This window comes from Oncorhynchus nerka, linkage group LG24 (assembly GCF_034236695.1).
Source record: "Oncorhynchus nerka isolate Pitt River linkage group LG24, Oner_Uvic_2.0, whole genome shotgun sequence".
Lineage (NCBI taxonomy): Eukaryota > Metazoa > Chordata > Actinopteri > Salmoniformes > Salmonidae > Oncorhynchus > Oncorhynchus nerka.
In genome coordinates, this window is record NC_088419.1 from 100,583,443 (window position 1) to 100,608,918 (window position 25,476).

General features: G+C 43.5%; 1 protein-coding gene across 1 annotated transcript in view; it reads left to right on the forward strand.

The window, feature by feature from the left end:
• The first annotated feature begins 5,140 nt into the window (after positions 1-5,140).
• si:dkey-66a8.7 (PI-PLC X domain-containing protein 1) overlaps positions 5,141-25,476 on the forward strand; it is a 37,202-nt gene continuing 16,866 nt past the window's right edge. The window contains exons 1-4 of the mRNA XM_029654521.2: positions 5,141-5,524; positions 7,309-7,445; positions 23,597-23,725; positions 24,870-25,025. Of these exons, the coding sequence (XP_029510381.2) occupies positions 5,410-5,524; positions 7,309-7,445; positions 23,597-23,725; positions 24,870-25,025 (537 nt within the window). The 5' untranslated portion in view covers positions 5,141-5,409. The remainder of the gene's footprint in view (positions 5,525-7,308; positions 7,446-23,596; positions 23,726-24,869; positions 25,026-25,476) is intronic.

The following is a 25,476-nucleotide window of genomic DNA, read 5'->3' on the forward strand; positions in this document are numbered from 1 at the left end:
AGCTTGAGGTGGTGATCCGTCATCCACACTGATATGTCTGCCAGACATGCAGAGATGCGATTCGCCACCTGGTCATCAGAAGGGGAAAGGAGAAGATTAATTGTGTGTCGTCTGCATAGCAATGATAGGAGAGACCATGTGAGGTTATGACAGAGCCAAGTGACTTGGTGTATAGCGAGAATAGGAGAGGGCCTAGAACAGAGCCCTGGGGACACCAGTGGTGAGAGCACGTGGTGAGGAGACGGATTCTCGCCACGCCACCTGGTAGGAGCGACCTGTCAGGTAGGACGCAATCCAAGCGTGGGCCGCGCCGGAGATGCCCAACTCGGAGAGGGTGGAGAGGAGGATCTGATGGTTCACAGTATCGAAGGCAGCCGATAGGTCTAGAAGGATGAGAGCAGAGGAGAGAGAGTTAGCTTTAGCAGTGCGGAGCGCCTCCGTGATACAGAGAAGAGCAGTCTCAGTTGAATGACTAGTCTTGAAACCTGACTGATTTGGATCAAGAAGGTCATTCTGAGAGAGATAGCGGGAGAGCTGGCCAAGGACGGCACGTTCAAGGGTTTTGGAGAGAAAAGAAAGAAGGGATACTGGTCTGTAGTTGTTGACATCGGAGGGATCGAGTGTAGGTTTTTTCAGAAGGGGTGCAACTCTCGCTCTCTTGAAGACGGAAGGGACGTAGCCAGCGGTCAGGGATGAGTTGATGAGCGAGGTGAGGTAAGGGAGAAGGTCTCCGGAAATGGTCTGGAGAAGAGAGGAGGGGATAGGGTCAAGCGGGCAGGTTGTTGGGCGGCCGGCCGTCACAAGACGCGAGATTTCATCTGGAGAGAGAGGGGAGAAAGAGGTCAGAGCACAGGGTAGGGCAGTGTGAGCAGAACCAGCGGTGTCGTTTGACTTAGCAAACGAGGATCGGATGTCGTCGACCTTCTTTTCAAAATGGTTGACGAAGTCATCTGCGGGGGGGGGAGGGGGAGGGGGATTCAGGAGGGAGGAGAAGGTGGCAAAGAGCTTCCTAGGGTTAGAGGCAGATGCTTGGAATTTAGAGTGGTAGAAAGTGGCTTTAGCAGCAGCGACAGAAGAGGAAAATGTAGAGAGGAGGGAGTGAAAGGATGCCAGGTCCGCAGGGAGGCGAGTTTTCCTCCATTTCCGCTCGGCTGCCCGGAGCCCTGTTCTGTGAGCTCGCAATGAGTCTTCGAGCCACGGAGCGGGAGGGGAGGACCGAGCCGGCCTGGAGGATAGGGGACATAGAGAGTCAAAGGATGCAGAAAGGGAGGAGAGGAGGGTTGAGGAGGCAGAGTCAGGAGATAGGTTGGAGAAGGTTTGAGCAGAGGGAAGAGATGATAGGATGGAAGAGGAGAGAGTAGCGGGGGAGAGAGAGCGAAGGTTGGGACGGCGCGATACCATCCGAGTAGGGGCAGTGTGGGAAGTGTTGGATGAGAGCGAGAGGGAAAAGGATACAAGGTAGTGGTCGGAGACTTGGAGGGGAGTTGCAATGAGGTTAGTGGAAGAACAGCATCTAGTAAAGATGAGGTCGAGCGTATTGCTTGCCTTGTGAGTAGGGGGGGAAGGTGAGAGGGAGAGGTCAAAAGAGGAGAGGAGTGGAAAGAAGGAGGCAGAGAGGAATGAGTCAAAGGTAGACGTGGGGAGGTTAAAGTCGCCCAGAACTGTGAGAGGTGAGCCGTCCTCAGGAAAGGAGCTTATCAAGGCATCAAGCTCATTGATGAACTCTCCGAGGGAACCTGGAGGGCGATAAATGATAAGGATGTTAAGCTTGAAAGGGCTGGTAGCTGTGACAGCATGGAATTCAAAGGAGGCGATAGACAGATGGGTAAGGGGAGAAAGAGAGAATGACCACTTGGGAGAGATGAGGATCCCGGTGCCACCACCCCGCTGACCAGAAGCTCTCGGGGTGTGCGAGAACACGTGGGCGGACGAAGAGAGAGCAGTAGGAGTAGCAGTGTTGTCTGTGGTGATCCATGTTTCCGTCAGTGCCAAGAAGTCGAGGGACTGGAGGGAGGCATAGGCTGAGATGAACTCTGCCTTGTTGGCCGCAGATCGGCAGTTCCAGAGGCTACCGGAGACCTGGAACTCCACGTGGGTCGTGCGCGCTGGGACCACCAGATTAGGGTGGCTGCGCGGTGTGGAGCGTTTGTATGGTCTGTGCAGAGAGGAGAGAACAGGGATAGACAGACACATAGTTGACAGGCTACAGAAGAGGCTACGCTAATGCAAAGGAGATTGGAATGACAAGTGGACTACACGTCTCGAATGTTCAGAAAGTTGAGCTTACGTAGCAAGAATCTTATTGACTAAAATGATTAAAAATGATACAGTACTGCTGAAGTAGGCTAGCTGGCAGTGGCTGCGTTGTTGACTTTGTAGGCTAGCTGGCAGTGGCTGCGTTGTTGACTTTGTAGGCTAGCTGGCTAGCTAGCAGTGTTGATTACGTTACGTTGCGTTAAAAGAACGACAATAGCTGGCTAGGTAACCTAGAAAATCGCTCTAGACTACACAATTATCTTTGATACAGAGACCGCTATGTAGCTAGCTATGTAGCTAGCTACGATCAAACAAATCAAACCGTTGTACTGTAATGAAATTAAATGAAAATGTGATACTACCTGTGGAGCGAGGCGGAATGCGACCGGGTTGTTGAGTTCTAATCGGTAGACGTTGGCTAGCTGTTGGCTAGCTAGCAGTGTCTCCTACGTTAAGGACGACAAATAGCTGGCTGCGTTGTTGATTCAGGGGCTAGCTGGCTAGCTAGCTAGCAGTGTTGATTACGTTACGTTGCGTTAAAAGAACGACAATAGCTGGCTAGGTAACCTAGAAAATCGCTCTAGACTACACAATTATCTACACAATTATCTTTGATACAGAGACGGCTATGTAGCTAGCTATGTAGACGGTGGGCGTTAGCTAGCTGGCTAGCTGCTGGGCAGATACGTTAGGACGACGAAATACGATAATTACGCAATTATCTTTGATACAAAGACGGCTATGTAGCTAGCTAAGAAGAAATTGCTAAGATTAGACAAATCAAACCGTTGTACTATAATGAAATGTAATGAAATGTAATGAAAAGTTATACTACCTGCAGACCGAAGTGCAGACCGAAGTGCGGATGCGACTGCTCGCTCCAACCCGGAAGACACTGAAACATGTTGTTTTACCCATCTACCCACAATACCCCAGAATGACAAACTAAAACATGTTGTTTTACCCATCTACCCACAATACCCCAGAATGACAAACTGAAACATGTTGTTTTACCCATCTACCCACAATACCCCAGAATTACAAACTGAAACATGTTGTTTTTTGCAAATGTATTGAAAATGAAATACAGAAATATCTAATTTAGAGATGTTTTCACACCCCTCTGACAATACATGTTAGAATCACCTTTGGCAGCGATTACAGCTGGGAGTCTTTCTGGGTAAGTCTCTAAGAGCTTTGCAAACCTGGTTTGTACAATATTTGCACATGATTATTTTTTTAATTCTTCAAGCTCTGTCAAGTTGGTTGTTGATCAATGCTTGACCGACATTTTCAAGTCTTGCCATAGATTTTCAAGCCGACTTTAAGTTAAAACTGTAACTAGGCCACTCAGGAGCATTCAATGTCATCTTGGTAAGCAACTCCAGTCTATATTTGTCCTTGTGTTTTAGGTTAATGTCCTGCTGAAAGGTGAATTAATCTCCCAGTGTCTGGTGGAAATCAGATTGAACCAGGTTTTCCTCTAGGATTTTGCCTGTACTTAAGCTCCATTCCGTTCCTAAAAACTCCCTAGTCTATGCCGATGACAAGCATACCCATAACATGATGCAGCCACCACCATCTCTGTGAAGCATTGGAAAACCTCCCTGGTCTTTGTGGTTGAATCTGTGTTTTGAAATTCACTGCTCGACTTAGGGATCTTACAGATAATTGTATGTGTGAGGTACAGACTTTTGCACACAGTCCATGCAACTTATTAGGTGACTAGTTAAGCACAGTTTTACTTCTTCTATTTAGGCTTGAAATAACAAAGGGATTAAATACTTACAGCTTTTTATTTTTTATACATTTGTAAAAATGTCCAAAAACATAATTCCACTTTGACATTTTGGGGGGTATTATATGTAGACCAGTGACACAAAATCTCAATTTAAATTGAGTCTGTAACAACAAAACGTGGAAGAAGTTCAGGGGTGTGAAATGCTTTCTGAAGGCCCTGTATACATCTGCATTCTTCACATTGAGGCTGTAACAACAACAGTTCAGGGGTGTGAAATGCTTTCTGAAGGCCCTGTATACATCTGCATTCTTCACATTGAGGCTGTAACAACAACAGTTCAGGGGTGTGAAATACTTTCTGAAGGCCCTGTATACATCTGCATTCTTCACATTGAGGCTGTAACAACAACAGTTCAGGGGTGTGAAATGCTTTCTGAAGGCCCTGTATACATCTGCATTCTTCACATCTTAACATTGTTTCTACTGCTTTCCTCCTCTGAACAGGCGAAACACTTTCAGGACACCTCAGAGGTTCAAAGCAAATAATGCATCTAATTGCAACTTAAGTTTACACTTTGATTTGAGCTTTTCTGACATGTTGGAACATTATGAATGGAGCGGATGAGAACCTGGGTCGCTGGTGTGAATGGCAAACATCCTAAACACTGCGCCAGTAAGACCAACCCACTTGGTGGAAATTGTAACGTGACTCATAGCAAGGATTGCTACAGTATTCTAATTCTTAAGGTAATGTTGTTCTCTTGGGATAGTATTACTGTCTGTGTAAATAACAGATATGACTGATGACATTACCTGAACTTGAGCGTGATTGTATCAGACCAATTTATGGATCCCACATTTTATAGACCTAAATGTATGTGTGATAAAAAGGAAGCTACTACAGGAATATTTGTACCCACAATACTGTAGAATGAAAAAGTGAAATTATCGCATAAATCAATCCCTATGTGTGTTGATGATTTGAAATTACTATTTTTTCGCCATTTTGTGGGAAATAACTTTTTAGACACTCTCTGGGGTGACGTGAGTACTGACGACCTCTTAGTAACTGATCTAGAGCCAGTTGTTGTTTGGATCAACGCTCAGTTTTAAAGCAATGCTAGCAACAGTTGATCCAGAGTCAGTCATAATAAGTAAAGGCATTTATTTTTTTAAACGGTCGAGCGCAAACACAACAGCGAAACCAGGAAATGCAACCTTGGGTGATATTCCCACATTGTTGTTCGCTTTTATAGAGGTGTCACTATTTCGGTTTGAGAGTTTCCGTCTGGAACTGATAGAGGAACCGATGGGAATTATTTGCAATGAAGTGGTGTCATGAGTAGAAACCACTGGGTTTCGACTTGTGCATGTCAGTGGAAACTTCGGGAGACAGAGCACTGACACGAATGAATGTCCACGGAAGTTGCAATGTATTCTGATGAGGATAACCAGAATTATGAGGACTGGATGTCAAGTTTGCCCGAGGAGCTGTGGGATGTGCCTCTTTCAAGTCTCGCCATACCAGGTAACTGTATTCAACTGCATGCAAACTGTACATGTTTAAATTAATTCATTAAACGTCCACAATCCTCTCTTCTTCACGTTGACAGGTGGCCAATTGCGATAGGCTTTCTAATCTTCAGTAGCCAAACTAATTTGCCTAAAGAGACATTATTTTCATTCTGTAGCCTAATCATGATTATATAACCATCCCTACAATTTTACAATTATATAACCATTCTTACAAGTATATAACCATCATTACAATTACAATTTCTTTACAAAACAAATTACCGAGGTAAAGACGGATTCAGGTTGGATATTCGCCTGTAATTTTCCTTAAATCCACCAACAGCAGTTAGGGACCATCAACATAGTGACAAATCAAATTCTTCCAATTTCAATAGCTCTTTAACCATTACTCCTACAACTTTCAAAACTGGTTCTAGCTAATCCGATGGGATAGACACACATTGCACACACTTTTTTTTGTCGATTCACATCTCACACTATTTTAAATGATTTATTTACATTTTTTTATTTCAATAGCACCTTGGTCATGTGACCTACTGACTTCAAACAAGGTTCAGAATGTCACCTCAGTGGCCCTACATGTTGCACACCCTTTAGTTTGTCCATTTTCATCTCACAATTTTACATTCATTTTCTGTTTTTCAATGTTTCTAATTTCAATAGCTCCTTGGTCATGTGACCTAAAGACCTCAAACAAGGTTCAGAATGCCCACTGACTACCCTTCTACATTGCACACCCTTTAGTTTGCCCATTTTAAACGCACACAATTTTACATTAATTTAGTAAACATTCTAATTTCAATACCTATTTGGTCATGTGACCTACTGGACTCAAACAAGGTTCATAATGAGGCTCCGCTTTCACGGTCTGTATTCATACTGAAAATCAAGATCAAGCAAGCTTTTGCCCTTCTGCTCCACGGGAGGTTTCTGTCCTCCCTGAGCTCGCCTTAGGACACCTGCGTTACCGTTTGACAGGTGTACCACCCCAGTCAAACTCCCCACCTGCCAGAGGCTGTTCACCTTGGAGACCTGCTGCGGATATGGGTACGGCCCGGCGTGAGATTTACACCCTCTCCCCAGTATTTTCAAGGGCCAGCGAGAGCTCACCAGACACCGCCGAAACCGCAAAGCTTTCCAGGGCTTGGGTTCCTCGGGGCGAACCCATTCCAGGGCGCCCTTCACAAAGAAAAGGGATCTCTCCCCGGGGCTCCTGCCAGCTTCTCTGAGATCGGTCGCGTTACCACACTAGAAGCCTTTGCGGCGCCCGTCTCCGGACATTCTGAAAGTAGTTTGAGGTCAGTAGGTCACATGACCAAGGAGCTAATGAAATGTGAAAGTTTGAAAAAGTAATGTAAAATTTGTGAGATGAAAATGGACTAACTAAAGGGTGTGCAATGTGTCGGCCCAGTGATTGGACATTCTGAACCTTGTGTGAGATCAATAGGTCACATGACTAAGGAGCTAAATGAAATTCAAATATAAAAAAAAGTTTGTTCTTTGTTGACGCTCCCTAACTAATTCAACTAGGAATGCAAAATGCTGCTCACATGTTTATCAGCTTTTTCAAAGCGAATGAATGTCCAAATCGTGAAAATAAGACCTGTGCAATATTGTGCACAGTTTCCCCAACATCATGACACTTATTTGGAGTCTGTGGCTCAAGTGGTTTGAAAGCTATTGAGGTTTGAAAGCGTGAATATCGATTGAATATCCAACCTGAAACTGTCTTTACCTCGGTAAACAAATGACAATCTTTCATTCATCCCTATTTAGGAAGTCATGATGCTATGAGCTACTCCCTGGACATCAACTCTCCTCTGATCCGCTCTGAGTCTGACACCTTTAGACTCCTGGATGGTCTCTTCTACTGCCTCACCAGACCTGCTATCTACAGGTGGTCTACCACGCAGGTACAGGGCTGCTATCTACAGGTGGTCTACCACGCAGGTACAGGGCTGCTATCTACAGGTGGTCTACCACGCAGGTACAGGGCTGCTATCTACAGGTGGTCTACCACGCAGGTACAGGGCTGCTATCTACAGGTGGTCTACCACGCAGGTACAGGGCTGCTATCTACAGGTGGTCTACCACGCAGGTACAGGGCTGCTATCTACAGGTGGTCTACCACGCAGGTACAGGGCTGCTATCTACAGGTGGTCTACCACGCAGGTACAGGGCTGCTATCTACAGGTGGTCTACCACGCAGGTACAGGGCTGCTATCTACAGGTGGTCTACCACGCAGGTACAGGGCTGCTATCTACAGGTGGTCTACCACGCAGGTACAGGGCTGCTATCTACAGGTGGTCTACCACGCAGGTATCTACAGGTGGTCTACCACGCAGGTATCTACAGGTGGTCTACCACGCAGGTATCTACAGGTGGTCTACCACGCAGGTATCTACAGGTGGTCTACCACGCAGGTATCTACAGGTGGTCTACCACGCAGGTACAGGGCGTGACATCTGTTGTAAAAAAAACCTGTTTTGCCCGGAGGCTTTGAATAGACGACTAATGGCTAGGTAGGGTGAGCATAGTATGAACGCTATAGCCATCTTCTTGTCTGAGAGCAAAATGGACGGTTGTGTTGTGAATAGCATTAGCTTGAGCAACAATAGTGGAGACAGACAGGTTGTTAGGCAGTAGGTTGCCACAGAGTTGTGGTGGCAGTATTCTCACTTCCTCTCTCAGCCAAACTTCTCACGCGATGGTGGTTCATCTGGTTCATCACTTAAAGTATCTGTGACACAGTCTGCCTTCTCAAGACTAGGATTCCAGTAAACCATGCATACATCATTATGAAGACTAGGATTCCAGTAAACCATGCATACATCATTATGAAGACTAGGATTCCAGTAAAACATGCATACATCATTATGAAGACTAGGATTCCAGTAAACCATGCATACATCATTATGAAGACTAGGATTCCAGTAAACCATGCATACATCATTATATACATACTTTTTTTTAGAATATACCTTTATTATTTCCCAAACCCTACCGAATATATCTTTATTATTTCCCAAACCCTACCGAATATATCTTTATTATTCCCCAAACCCTACCGAATATATCTTCATTATTCCCCAAACCCTACCGAATATATCTTTATTATTCCCCAAACCCTACCGAATATATCTTTATTATTCCCCAAACCCTACCCCAATTGGAGTAAACTAATTAACAATGACGCGTAGGCTTCTACCTTCAGTTTATACATACTATACACGTTTTACAGACACAATCTATTTTACAATAGTTATATTTTGTTTGTTTTTAGTCCTTCCTCTTTCTGATGTCCCTCCGGGTTGATTTCTATTTGTAACTGTGCTATTTCACAAAAGTTCTGAACCTCTATACATTTGACAGATCCTGTATGTTTTACATGTGTTACCTTGTTGTTATTAGTCCCACCCTTCAGCTCCATTCAACCCCTCCCATCTTTCTCTCAACACCATCCAGTCCCTTCAGCTCCATTCAACCCCTCCCATCTATCTCTCAACACCATCCAGTCCCTTCAGCTCCATTCAGCCCCTCCCATCTATCTCTCAACACCATCCAGTCCCTTCAGCTCCATTCAACCCCTCCCATCTATCTCTCAACACCATCCAGTCCCACCCTTCAGCTCCATTCAACCCCTCCCATCTATCTCTCAACACCATCCAGTCCCTTCAGCTCCATTCAGCCCCTCCCATCTATCTCTCAACACCATCCAGTCCCTTCAGCTCCATTCAACCCCTCCCATCTATCTCTCAACACCAACCAGTCCCTTCAGCTCCATTCAGCCCCTCCCATCTATCTCTCAACACCATCCAGTCCCACCCTTCAGCTCCATTCAACCCCTCCCATCTATCTCTCAACACCATCCAGTCCCTTCAGCTCCATTCAGCCCCTCCCATCTATCTCTCAACACCATCCAGTCCCACCCTTCAGCTCCATTCAACCCCTCCCATCTATCTCTCAACACCATCCAGTCCCTTCAGCTCCATTCAGCCCCTCCCATCTATCTCTCAACACCATCCAGTCCCACCCTTCAGCTCCATTCAACCCCTCCCATCTATCTCTCAACACCATCCAGTCCCTTCAGCTCCATTCAGCCCCTCCCATCTATCTCTCAACACCATCCAGTCCCTTCAGCTCCATTCAACCCCTCCCATCTTTCTCTCAACACCATCCAGTCCCTTCAGCTCCATTCAGCCCCTCCCATCTATCTCTCAACACCATCCAGTCCCTTCAGCTCCATTCAACCCCTCCCATCTATCTCTCAACACCATCCAGTCCCACCCTTCAGCTCCATTCAACCCCTCCCATCTATCTCTCAACACCATCCAGTCCCTTCAGCTCCATTCAGCCCCTCCCATCTAACTCTCAACACCATCCAGTCCCTTCAGCTCCATTCAACCCCTCCCATCTATCTCTCAACACCAACCAGTCCCTTCAGCTCCATTCAGCCCCTCCCATCTATCTCTCAACACCATCCAGTCCCTTCAGCTCCATTCAGCCCCTCCCATCTATCTCTTAACACCATCCAGTCCCACCCTTCAGCTCCATTCAGCCCCTCCCATCTATCTCTCAAAACCATCCAGTCCCTTCAGCTCCATTCAACCCCTCCCATCTATCTCTCAAAACCATCCAGTCCCACCCTTCAGCTCCATTCAGCCCCTCCCATCTTTCTCTCAACACCATCCATTTTGGATTTCTATTTGCCATATATTTTTCAACTGTGCTGTGATGCTTCATTCATAATTATACCTTTCTTAAACATTTCTTCAGAAAATTCATTTTTTTAAAAATCAATTAGTATATTTGAGTTTAACCACAATATTTGTTGTATTATTTGTTCTGTCTTTTCAGGATTAAACTGAAATTGCAACCAGCTTTCTAAGGCTTGTTTAAAAAATAAAGATATTTTGGAGATTATTTCCTTTTCAAACAACCGAAAGTGGGCAGGTGTAATCTGAATAAAGGGGAAAAAGGCCATTTTTGAACATAGGATGAGACATTCGTACCAATTGACTAGAGAACTAGTTTGGATTTAAGTATAACTGTTGTATGACTGATGCCTTTCGTGAGAATTCTAATGCTTTAATATTTAATCATTTCTGCCCTCCGAATTCATATTCATTATATAAATAGGCCCGTTTAATTTGGTCTGGTTTGCCATTCCAAATTAACTTGAATATTTTTTGTTCATATAATTTAAAAAGCAGATCAAAAGGTGTAAGCAAAACCAAATGGGTCAACTGTGATGTGATGTCTTAAGGTGAACGCACCAATTTGTAAGTCGCTCTGGATAAGAGCGTCTGCTAAATGACTTAAATGTAATGTAAATGTAATGTGACTAAAGAGGTCATCAGGGTCAACTGTGATGTGACTAAAGAGGTCATCAGGGTCAACTGTGATGTGACTAAAGAGGTCATCAGGGTCAACTGTGATGTGACTAAAGAGGTCATCAGGGTCAACTGGGATCTGACTAAAGAGTTCATCAGGGTCAACTGTGATGTGACTAAAGAGTTCATCAGGGTCAACTGTGATGTGACTAAAGAGTTCATCAGGGTCAACTGGGATGTGACTAAAGAGTTCATCAGGGTCAACTGGGATCTGACTAAAGAGTTCATCAGGGTCAACTGGGATCTGACTAAAGAGTTCATCAGGGTCAACTGGGATCTGACTAAAGAGTTCATCAGGGTCAACTGGGATCTGACTAAAGAGTTCATCAGGGTCAACTGTGATGTGACTAAAGAGTTCATCAGGGGGATTTTTCCACAAATAGACAGGTATTTTCCTTTCCGTGGTAGCAAGATCTTATCTATTTTTGCTAACTTTCTATAAAAATATGTCCACATTTCCGTCAGACGACGTTAGCTAGTTTCCATGAAACGGCCGTCTGTGTTCGCTGCCAAGTTAGTGCAGTGTACTTAGCTAGTTAGATATGTTATGCTAGCTAGTTAAACATAGATATGTTATGCTAGCTAGTCAAACATAGATATGTTACGCTAGCTATTCAAACATAGATATGTTACGCTAGCTAGTCAAACATAGATATGTTACGCCAGCTAGTCAAACATAGATATGTTACGCCAGCTAGTCAAACATAGATATGTTACGCCAGCTAGTCAAACATAGATATGTTACGCCAGCTAGTCAAACATAGATATGTTACGCCAGCTAGTCAAACATAGATATGTTACGCCAGCTAGTCAAACATAGATATGTTACGCCAGCTAGTCAAACATAGATATGTTACGCCAGCTAGTCAAACATAGATATGTTACGCCAGCTAGTCAAACATAGATATGTTACGCCAGCTAGTCAAACATAGATATGTTACGCCAGCTAGTCAAACATAGATATGTTACGCCAGCTAGTCAAACATAGATATGTTACGCCAGCTAGTCAAACATAGATATGTTACGCCAGCTAGTTAAACATTTGGCTAAAATCTGGCATTGGCAAAAAGTGAATTCAATTGTTTCTTCGTCATCTTGCTTGGTAGTTACCTAGCTGTGGCCATCTGACATGTATAGGGCTGTGGCCATCTGACATGTATAGAGCTGTGGCCATCTGACATGTATAGGGCTGTGGCCATCTGACATGTATAGGGGCTGTGGCCATCTGACATGTATAGGGCTGTGGCCATCTGACATGTATAGGGGCTGTGGCCATCTGTATAGGGCTGTGGCCATCTGACATGTATAGGGCTGTGTCCATCTGACATGTATAGGGCTGTGGCCATCTGACATGTATAGGGCTGTGGCCATCTGACATGTATAGGGGCTGTGGCCATCTGACATGTATAGGGCTGTGGCCATCTGACATGTATAGGGCTGTGGCCATCTGACATGTATAGGGCTGTGGCCATCTGACATGTATAGGGGCTGTGGCCATCTGACATGTATAGGGCTGTGGCCATCTGACATGTATAGGGCTGTGGCCATCTGACATGTATAGGGCTGTGGCCATCTGACATGTATAGGGGCTGTGGCCATCTGACATGTATAGGGCTGTGTCCATCTGTATAGGGCTGTGGCCATCTGACATGTATAGGGCTGTGGCCATCTGACATGTATAGGGCTGTGTCCATCTGTATAGGGCTGTGGCCATCTGACATGTATAGGGCTGTGGCCATCTGACATGTATAGGGCTGTGGCCATCTGACATGTATAGGGCTGTGGCCATCTGACATGTATAGGGCTGTGGCCATCTGACATGTATAGGGCTGTGTCCATCTGACATGTATAGGGCTGTGGCCATCTGTATAGGGCTGTGGCCATCTGACATGTATAGGGCTGTTGCCATCTGACATGTATAGGGCTGTGTCCATCTGACATGTATAGGGCTGTGTCCATCTGACATGTATAGGGCTGTGTCCATCTGACATGTATAGGGCTGTTGCCATCTGACATGTATAGGGCTGTGGCCATCTGACATGTATAGGGCTGTGGCCATCTGACATGTATAGGGCTGTTGCCATCTGACATGTATAGGGCTGTGTCCATCTGACATGTATATAGGGCTGTGGCCATCTGACATGTATAGGGGCTGTGTCCATCTGACATGTATAGGGGCTGTGTCCATCTGACATGTATAGGGCTGTGGCCATCTGACATGTATAGGGCTGTGTCCATCTGACATGTATATAGGGCTGTGTCCATCTGACATGTATAGGGGCTGTGTCCATCTGACATGTATAGGGGCTGTGGCCATCTGACATGTATAGGGGCTGTGGCCATCTGACATGTATAGGGCTGTGGCCATCTGACATGTATAGGGCTGTGGCCATCTGTATAGGGCTGTGGCCATCTGACATGTATAGGGCTGTGGCCATCTGTATAGGGCTGTGGCCATCTGACATGTATAGGGCTGTGGCCATCTGACATGTATAGGGCTGTGGCCATCTGACATGTATAGGGCTGTGGCCATCTGACATGTATAGGGCTGTGGCCATCTGTATAGGGCTGTGGCCATCTGTATAGGGCTGTGGCCATCTGACATGTATAGGGCTGTGGCCATCTGTATAGGGCTGTGGCCATCTGACATGTATAGGGCTGTGGCCATCTGTATAGGGCTGTGGCCATCTGACATGTATAGGGCTGTGGCCATCTGTATAGGGCTGTGGCCATCTGTATAGGGCTGTGGCCATCTGTATAGGGCTGTGGCCATCTGTATAGGGCTGTGGCCATCTGTATAGGGCTGTGGCCGTCTGACATGTATAGGGCTGTGGCCGTCTGACATGTATAGGGCTGTGGCCGTCTGACATGTATAGGGCTGTGGCCGTCTGACATGTATAGGGCTGTGGCCGTCTGACATGTATAGGGCTGTGGCCGTCTGACATGTATAGGGCTGTGGCCGTCTGACATGTATAGGGCTGTGGCCGTCTGACATGTATAGGGCTGTGGCCGTCTGACATGTATAGGGCTGTGGCCATCTGACATGTATAGAGCTGTGGCCATCTGTATAGGGCTGTGGCCGTCTGACATGTATAGGGCTGTGGCCATCTGACATGTATAGGGCTGTGGCCATCTGACATGTATAGGGCTGTGGCCATCTGACATGTATAGGGCTGTGGCCATCTGACATGTATAGGGGCTGTGGCCATCTGACATGTATAGGGGCTGTGGCCATCTGACATGTATAGGGCTGTGGCCATCTGACATGTATAGGGCTGTGGCCATCTGACATGTATAGAGCTGTGGCCATCTGACATGTATAGGGCTGTGGCCATCTGACATGTATAGGGCTGTGGCCATCTGACATGTATAGGGCTGTGGCCGTCTGACATGTATAGGGCTGTTGCCATCTGACATGTATAGGGCTGTGGCCATCTGACATGTATAGGGCTGTGGCCATCTGACATGTATAGAGCTGTGGCCATCTGTATAGGGCTGTGGCCGTCTGACATGTATAGGGCTGTGGCCATCTGACATGTATAGAGCTGTGGCCATCTGACATGTATAGGGCTGTGGCCATCTGACATGTATAGGGCTGTGGCCATCTGACATGTATAGGGCTGTGGCCATCTGACATGTATAGGGCTGTGGCCATCTGACATGTATAGGGCTGTGGCCATCTGACATGTATAGGGCTGTTGCCATCTGACATGTATAGGGCTGTGGCCATCTGTATAGGGCTGTGTCCATCTGACATGTATAGGGGCTGTGTCCATCTGTATAGGGCTGTGTCCATCTGACATGTATAGGGGCTGTGGCCATCTGACATGTATAGGGCTGTGTCCATCTGACATGTATAGGGGCTGTGGCCATCTGACATGTATAGGGCTGTGTCCATCTGACATGTATAGGGCTGTGTCCATCTGTATAGGGCTGTGTCCATCTGACATGTATAGGGCTGTGTCCATCTGACATGTATAGGGCTGTGGCCATCTGTATAGGGGCTGTGTCCATCTGACATGTATAGGGCTGTGGCCATCTGACATGTATAGGGCTGTGTCCATCTGACATGTATAGGGCTGTTGCCATCTGACATGTATAGGGGCTGTGTCCATCTGACATGTATAGGGCTGTGGCCATCTGACATGTATAGGGCTGTGTCCATCTGACATGTATAGGGCTGTGGCCATCTGACATGTATAGGGGCTGTGGCCATCTGACATGTATAGGGCTGTGTCCATCTGACATGTATAGGGGCTGTGGCCATCTGACATGTATAGGGGCTGTGTCCATCTGACATGTATAGGGGCTGTGTCCATCTGACATGTATAGGGCTGTGGCCATCTGACATGTATAGGGCTGTGTCCATCTGACATGTATAGGGGCTGTGGCCATCTGACATGTATAGGGGCTGTGGCCATCTGACATGTATAGGGCTGTGGCCATCTGACATGTATAGGGCTGTGGCCATCTGACATGTATAGGGCTGTGGCCATCTGACATGTATAGGGCTGTGGCCATCTGACATGTATAGGGCTGTGGCCATCTGTATAGGGCTACACCATGGCCATCCTGTATAGGTCTGTGGCCATCTGACATGTATAGGGCTGTGGCCATCTGTATAGGGCTGTGGCCATCTGACATGTATAGGGCTGTGGCCATCTGTATAGGGCTGTGGCCATCTGTATAGGGCTGTGGCCATCTGTATAGGGCTGTGGCCATCTGTATAGGGCTGTGGCCATCTGACATGTATAGGGGCTGTGTCCATCTGACATGTATAGGGCTGTGGCCATCTGACATGTATAGGGCTGTGGCCATCTGTATAGGGCTGTGGCCATCTGTATAGGGCTGTGGCCATCTGACATGTATAGGGCTGTGGCCATCTGACATGTATAGAGCTGTGGCCATCTGACATGTATAGGGGCTGTGGCCATCTGACATGTATAGGGGCTGTGGCCATCTGACATGTATAGGGGCTGTGTCCATCTGACATGTATAGGGCTGTGGCCATCTGACATGTATAGGGCTGTGGCCATCTGACATGTATAGGGCTGTGGCCATCTGACATGTATAGGGGCTGTGTCCATCTGACATGTATAGGGCTGTGGCCATCTGACATGTATAGAGCTGTGGCCATCTGACATGTATAGGGCTGTGGCCATCTGACATGTATAGAGCTGTGGCCATCTGACATGTATAGGGCTGTGGCCATCTGACATGTATAGGGCTGTGTCCATCTGACATGTATAGAGCTGTGGCCATCTGACATGTATAGGGGCTGTGGCCATCTGACATGTATAGAGCTGTGGCCATCTGACATGTATAGGGGCTGTGGCCATCTGACATGTATAGAGCTGTGGCCATCTGATGCAGACCTTTGGAACATCTACGTACATGTAATATAGTCTACACACACCATCACAATAAATCCATGTAATATAGTCTACACCATCACAATAAATCCATGTAATATAGTCTACCTACACCATCACAATAAATCCATGTAATATAGTCTACACCATCACAATAAATCCATGTAATATAGTCTACCTACACCATCACAATAAATCCATGTAATATAGTCTACACCATCACAATAAATCCATGTAATATAGTCTACACCATCACAATAAATCCATGTAATATAGTCTACCTACACCATCACAATAAATCCATGTAATATAGTCTACCTACACCATCACAATAAATCCATGTAATATAGTCTACCTACACCATCACAATAAATCCATGTAATATAGTCTACACCATCACAATAAATCCATGTAATATAGTCTACCTACACCATCACAATAAATCCATGTAATATAGTCTACACCATCACAATAAATCCATGTAATATAGTCTACCTACACCATCACAATAAATCCATGTAATATAGTCTACACCATCACAATAAATCCATGTAATATAGTCTACACCATCACAATAAATCCATGTAATATAGTCTACCTACACCATCACAATACATCCATGTAATATAGTCTACACCATCACAATAAATCCATGTAATATAGTCTACTTACACCATCACAATACATCCATGTAATATAGTCTACACCATCACAATAAATCCATGTAATATAGTCTACCTACACCATCACAATAAATCCATGTAATATAGTCTACACCATCACAATAAATCCATGTAATATAGTCTACACCATCACAATAAATCCATGTAATATAGTCTACCTACACCATCACAATAAATCCATGTAATATAGTCTACCTACACCATCACAATAAATCCATGTAATATAGTCTACACCATCACAATAAATCCATGTAATATAGTCTACCTACACCATCACAATAAATCCATGTAATATAGTCTACTTACACCATCACAATAAATCCATGTAATATAGTCTACACCATCACAATAAATCCATGTAATATAGTCTGCCTACACCATCACAATAAATCCATGTAATATAGTCTACCTACACCAACACAATAAATCCATGTAATATAGTCTACCTACACCATCACAATACATCCATGTAATATAGTCTACACCATCACAATAAATCCATGTAATATAGTCTACACCATCACAATAAATCCATGTAATATAGTCTACCTACACCATCACAATAAATCCATGTAATATAGTCTACACCATCACAATAAATCCATGTAATATAGTCTACACCATCACAATAAATCCATGTAATATAGTCTACCTACACCATCACAATAAATCCATGTAATATAGTCTACCTACACCATCACAATAAATCCATGTAATATAGTCTACACCATCACAATAAATCCATGTAATATAGTCTACCTACACCATCACAATAAATCCATGTAATATAGTCTACTTACACCATCACAATAAATCCATGTAATATAGTCTACACCATCACAATAAATCCATGTAATATAGTCTGCCTACACCATCACAATAAATCCATGTAATATAGTCTACCTACACCAACACAATAAATCCATGTAATATAGTCTACCTACACCATCACAATACATCCATGTAATATAGTCTACACCATCACAATAAATCCATGTAATATAGTCTACCTACACCATCACAATAAATCCATGTAATATAGTCTACCTACACCATCACAATAAATCCATGTAATATAGTCTACCTACACCATCACAATAAATCCATGTAATATAGTCTACACCATCACAATAAATCCATGTAATATAGTCTACCTACACCATCACAATAAATCCATGTAATATAGTCTACTTACACCATCACAATAAATCCATGTAATATAGTCTACCTACACCATCACAATAAATCCATGTAATATAGTCTACCTACACCATCACAATAAATCCATGTAATATAGTCTACCTACACCATCACAATAAATCCATGTAATATAGTCTACCTACACCATCACAATAAATCCATGTAATATAGTCTACACCATCACAATAAATCCATATAATATAGTCTACACCATCACAATAAATCCATGTAATATAGTCTACACCATCACAATAAATCCATGTAATATAGTCTACACCATCACAATAAATCCATGTAATATAGTCTACACCATCACAATAAATCCATGTAATATAGTCTACCTACACCATCACAATAAATCCATGTAATATAGTCTACACCATCACAATAAATCCATGTAATATAGTCTACACCATCACAATAAATCCATGTAATATAGTCTACCTACACCATCACAATACATCCATGTAATATAGTCTACACCATCACAATAAATCCATGTAATATAGTCTACACCATCACAATAAATCCATGTAATATAGTCTACCTACACCATCACAATAAATCCATGTAATATAGTCTACACCATCACAATAAATCCATGTAATATAGTCTACACCATCACAATAAATCCATGTAATATAGTCTACCTACACCATCACAATAAATCCATGTAATATAGTCTACTTACACCATCACAATAAATCCATGTAATATAGTCTACACCATCACAATAAATCCATGTAATATAGTCTGCCTACACCATCACAATAAATCCATGTAATATAGTCTACACACACCATCACAATAAATCCATGTAATATAGTCTACACCATCACAATAAATCCATGTAATATAGTCTACACCATCACAATAAATCCATGTAATATAGTCTACACCATCACAATAAATCCATGTAATATAGTCTACACACACCATCACAATAAATCCATGTAATATAGTCTACACACACCATCACAATAAATCCATGTAATATAGTCTACACACACCATCACAATAAATCTATGTAATATAGTCTACCTACACCATCACAATAAATCCATGTAATATAGTCTACACCATCACAATAAATCCATGTAATATAGTCTACACCATCACAATAAATCCATGTAATATAGTCTACACCATCACAATAAATCCATGTAATATAGTCTACCTACACCATCACAATAAATCCATGTAATATAGTCTACCTACACCGTCACAATAAATCCATATAATATAGTCTACCTACACCATCACAATAAATGGTCGTAATGTGCCCTAAAAAAATCCATGCCGTTTGTCGGCCAGTGGCCGTTGTGCCCTTCTCCCTGAGTGCTGCGCGCTCCATCATGTGATCGGGTCTTTCTCACAGGCTACAAGTGAAGACAGACACATCGGGGATGCAACTGCACTGTGTCTTTATCCAATTCCGAGGTGCATATTGAAGATATTGGAAGAACTGTCCACAATTACTTTTCGTCAGCCAACAAGACGAGTAGGCCTAACGTACAGCAAAAGCACTAGTCAATCCACTATCCCCCATAGTATACAAGTTGACATTCTGTGCGAGAAATAATCATAATCAAATAAACATACGCAATGTGTCTGACGCAACAGATCAGAAGATTTAGTTTAAAATGTTGAACTATTATGCTACTTCTTCACATTATAAGCGCAACAATGGTAGTAGGCTATTAGCACCAATTAGCGGAAAACACCGTTATCAAAAATGACCACGAATGCAATTATGCTTTTATTATAAAGGTGCATTTTTATGGTGACCATGATCTTCCCCAAACTGGAACCAGTTCGGCTCTACACTCCTTGTAAAGCGGATTAATGTGCTTAATTTAAAAAAAGTTATTTGGCCACTGTAGTTGTAATACAAACCTTATTAAGACATATAGGCCTATGGGCTAGACTACATGAGGTGTGATACTAACCTTATAGGACTATGGACTAGACTACATGAGGTGTTATACTAACCTTATAGGGCTATGGGCTAGACTACATGAGGTGTGGTACTAACCTTATAGGACTATGGACTAGACTATATGAGGTGTGATACTAACCTTATAGGACTATGGACTAGACTACATGAGGTGTGATACTAACCTTATAGGACTATGGACTAGGATACATGAGGTGTGATACTAACCTTATAGGACTATGGACTAGACTACATGAGGTGTTATACTAACCTTATAGGACTATGGGCTAGACTACATGAGGTGTGGTACTAACCTTATAGGCCTATGGACTAGACTACATGAGGTGTGATACTAACCTTATAGGACTATGGACTAGACTACATGAGGTGTGATACTAACCTTATAGGACTATGGACTAGGATACATGAGGTGTGATACTAACCTTATAGGACTATGGACTAGACTACATGAGGTGTGATACTAACCTTATAGGACTATGGACTAGACTACATGAGGTGTGATACTAACCTTATAGGCCTATGGACTAGACTACATGAGGTGTGGTACTAACCTTATAGGACTATGGACTAGACTACATAAGGTGTGGTACTAACCTTATAGGACTATGGACTAGACTACATGAGGTGTGATACTAACCTTATAGGCCTATGGGCTAGGCTACATGAGGTGTGATACTAACCTTATAGGACTATGGGCTAGACTACATGAGGTGTGATACTAACCTTATAGGCCTATGGGCTAGACTACATGAGGTGTGATACTAACCCTATTAAAACATATAGGCCTATGGGCTAGGCTACATGAGGTATGATACTAACCTTATAGGCCTATGGGCTAGGCTACATGAGGTGTGATACTAACCTTATAGGCCTATGGACTAGACTACATGAGGTGTGATACTAACCCTATTAAAACATATAGGACTATGGACTAGACTACATGAGGTGTGATACTAACCCTATTAAAACATATAGGCCTATGGGCTAGGCTACATGAGGTATGATACTATGATTAGAAAAAGTTGCAAAAAAAGACATTTATTTCTTATGCTGGGCTTCATTTACAAGTTATAGGCTTCTGTTGTCACTCATCAGACTAAGTTATAGGCTTCTGTTGTCACTCATCAGACTATTCTTGATTTAATCTCATCTTTACACTAAATAATATATGTGTGAGATTTGTTTTGATTTAGAATGGACCATTATCATGCACCTGTATTGAAACGGGTAGCGGGAATAATGTCATCTATGCACTTAAATAGCAAATGGAAGACTCTTTTCCCCGTGGTTTATTTTCATGCCAGCCAGGTAGGCTATACTCCTGTTGTAAATATGAGCAATGTGCTTAATATTAGGAAAGTTGAGAAATAAATATAGTAGGCCTAGCCTATAGAAAGCTGGTAGGATCCTCCTCTTTTTATTAGAGGCCATCACTCTGTTTTCTTATGCATAGCCTATAGAAATGTTGAGCAACATGAGCTCATGGGCTCTCATGAAGTGTTTGAATAGATTTTCCATTACATTTGCATTGATGTCAGAGTGACTAGAGGGACAATAAAGTGCTGAGTTCCAGGCAGTTAGCAAATTTGGTATGTTACTAATGACCATCAGTAGCATCAGAGCTTGGAAAAGCCTAATTACCGTGACTGCCGGTGTGGCGGTAATACGGTCATGCAACAGCCCTAGGCTTGCATCAACAAAATAACAACATTGGTGCACATAGCTGGGAATCTAGACCACAAGTAATAGACACAGATATTGTCAAACAACGTTACTGCCACCTTCTGGTTTGGAGTATTTTAACTGTGTGGCTGACGAGGTCTTTGCTGTGTGAACACGAAAGAGATTGACTGCCCACAGGTGCTAAGTACTGTCGTCTGGCGAACGTTTGACAGTCTGAGCTTTAACAGCAGAAACATTGCTAGACCGACATACTCTCCTCTCTTGCTAAATGCAAAATTAAAGGGGAATTACACAAAAACATTAAATATTTTTTTCCCCCAGACCTAAATAATTGTCTTCTGGTGTGATGTTCAGTGCATTCGGAAAGTATTCAGACCCCTTGACTTCTTCCACAGTTTGTTATGTTACAGCCTTATTCTGAAATTGATTCAATTGTTTTTTTTCCCCTCATCAATCTTCACACAGTACTTCATAATGACAAAGCAAAATCTGTTTTTAGAAATTGTAGCAAATGTATTAAAAATAAACTGAAATATCACATTTACATAAGTATATGTCCGTAAACACTGCAGCTCTGTGGCTAGGGATGCTGGGCCGGCAGCCTTGCGGGGGCTAACGCATCTCCCAGTCCTGCCGCTGAAAAACATCCGCACATCATGATGCTGACACCACTATGCTTCACCGTAGGGATGTTGCCAGGTTTCCTCCGTACGTGACACTTGGCATTCAGGCCAACAAGTTTTTATTAGACCAGAGAATCTTGTTTCTCATGGTCAGAGTCTTTAGGTGCCTTTTGGTAAACTCCAAGCGGGCTGTCATGTGCCTTTTTACTGAGTGGCGGCTTCTGTCTGGCCACTCTACCATTAATGCCTGATTGGTGGAGTGCTGCAGAGATGGTTGTCCTTCTGGAAGGTTCTCCCATCTCCACAGAGAAACTCTGGAGCTCTGTCAGCGTGACCATCGGGTTCTTGGTCACTTCACTTCCCTGACCAAGGCCCTTCTCCCCCGATTGCTCAGTTTGGCCAGGCAGCCAGCTCTAGGAAGAGTCTTGGTGGTTCCAAACTTCCATTTAAGATTGATGGAGTCCACTGTGTTCTTGGGGACCTTCAATGCTGCAGAAGTGTTTTGGTACCCTTCCCCAGATCTGTGCCTCGACACAATCCTGTCTCGGAGCTCTACAGACAATTCCTTCGAACCTCATGGCTTTGTTTTTGCTCTGACATGCACTGTCAACTGTGGGACCTTTTATAGACAGGTGTGTGCCTTCCCAAATCATGTCCAATCAGTTGAATTTACCACCGATGGACTCCAATCAAGTTTTAGAAACATCTCAAGGATGATCAATGGAAACAGGATGCACCTGAGCTCAATATTGAGTCTCATAGCAAAGAGTCTGAATACTTATGTAAATAAGGTATTTATGTTTTTAAAATGTTTAATACACATTTACTTCAATTTCTTAACCTTTTTCACTTTGTCATTATGGGGTATTGTGTGTAGATTGCTGAAGAAAAAATGTAATCTATTTTAGAATAAGACTGTAATGTAACAAAATGTGGAAAAAGTCAAGGGGTCTGAACTTTCCTGAAGGCACTGTAAGCATTGACGTGGACTCTGAAAACCAATTTTCATTGTTTCTATATCAATAATTGTAATATTGAGAGTAAAAAACAGAAACAATTCATAAACAAAGAAAAATAAATAAAACCGAGAACTGAAATCAGGAAAGTTACTAATTTAAATAATTTTTTATTTTGTTTTTGCCCTTCAAACAGGAAAAAGGTATTGTGGAGCAGCTATCAGAGGGGATTCGATACTTCGACCTCCGAATCGCCCACAAACCGTACGACCCGTCCAACGAACTGTATTTCACACATGTCATTTACACTCATCTGACAGTGGTGGTGAGTAGAAGGAATACGATGCCTAACTATTCATTAGAAACATGTTTTACTAAATCATCAGTTGTTACAAAGAGCTTTTATAGTTACCCAGCCTAAACCCCAAAGACATAGTTACCCAGCCTAAACCCCAAAGACATAGTTACCCAGCCTAAACCCCAAAGACATAGTTACCCAGCCTAAACCCCAAAGACATAGTTACCCAGCCTAAACCCCAAAGACATAGTTACCCAGCCTAAACCCCAAAGACATAGTTACCCAGCCTAAACCCCAAAGACATAGTTACCCAGCCTAAACCCCAAAGACATAGTTACCCAGCCTAAACCCCAAAGACATAGTTACCCAGCCTAAACCCCAAAGACATAGTTACCCAGCCTAAACCCCAAAGACATAGTTACCCAGCCTAAACCCCAAAGACATAGTTACCCAGCCTAAACCCCAAAGACATAGTTACCCAGCCTAAACCCCAAAGACATAGTTACCCAGCCTAAACCCCAAAGACATAGTTACCCAGCCTAAACCCCAAAGACATAGTTACCCAGCCTAAACCCCAAAGACATAGTTACCCAGCCTAAACCCCAAAGACATAGTTACCCAGCCTAAACCCCAAAGACATAGTTACCCAGCCTAAACCCCAAAGACATAGTTACCCAGCCTAAACCCCAAAGACATAGTTACCCAGCCTAAACCCCAAAGACATAGTTACCCAGCCTAAACCCCAAAGACATAGTTACCCAGCCTAAACCCCAAAGACATAGTTACCCAGCCTAAACCCCAAAGACATAGTTACCCAGCCTAAACCCCAAAGACATAGTTACCCAGCCTAAACCCCAAAGACATAGTTACCCAGCCTAAACCCCAAAGACATAGTTACCCAGCCTAAACCCCAAAGACATAGTTACCCAGCCTAAACCCCAAAGACATAGTTACCCAGCCTAAACCCCAAAGACATAGTTACCCAGCCTAAACCCCAAAGACATAGTTACCCAGCCTAAACCCCAAAGACATAGTTACCCAGCCTAAACCCCAAAGACCAAGTAGAAACAGGAGAGAGAGAGAGAGAGAGCACAATGACCAAGAAGAGTGTCTAAAAAGAATACGCAATATTGGGAGGATAATTTCTGATATATTTCATATTTCCGTACAGGAAACTCTGAGGTCCGTAGCCTCGTGGTTGGAGTCTCACCCCAGGGAGGTTGTTATCCTAGCATGCAGTCACTTTGAAGGACTCAACGACAAACTACATGAACATTTCATTTTCTCACTGAAGAAAATCTTTGGGTCTAAACTCTGTCCTCGCAAGGTAAGCTTTGTTATTTCTATAACTGTAGTCAATGTCAATCGCTGAAAAGACTGATACATTTACAACATTTTTCCTAAGCATTACCAGTAGGTCTCTATCGAATTGGATTGCTTTACTGAAAATACTGTATTTCTTCAGTAAATGAAATTAGATGTTTAGTTCATGTTCAGCTTGAGAGAAGGCTTCACCAGCTGCCCAATACTACCTACACAAATCACCAGCTGCCCAATACTACCTACACAAATCACCAGCTGCCCAATGCTACCTACACAAATCACCAGCTGCCCAATACTACCTACACAAATCACCAGCTGCCCAATGCTACCTACACAAATCACCAGCTGCCCAATACTACCTACACAAATCACCAGCTGCCCAATACTACCTACACAAATCACTAGGATGCTTTCCTTTCTCTGCCCAGGGCTGAAGTAGTGCACTATACAGGGAA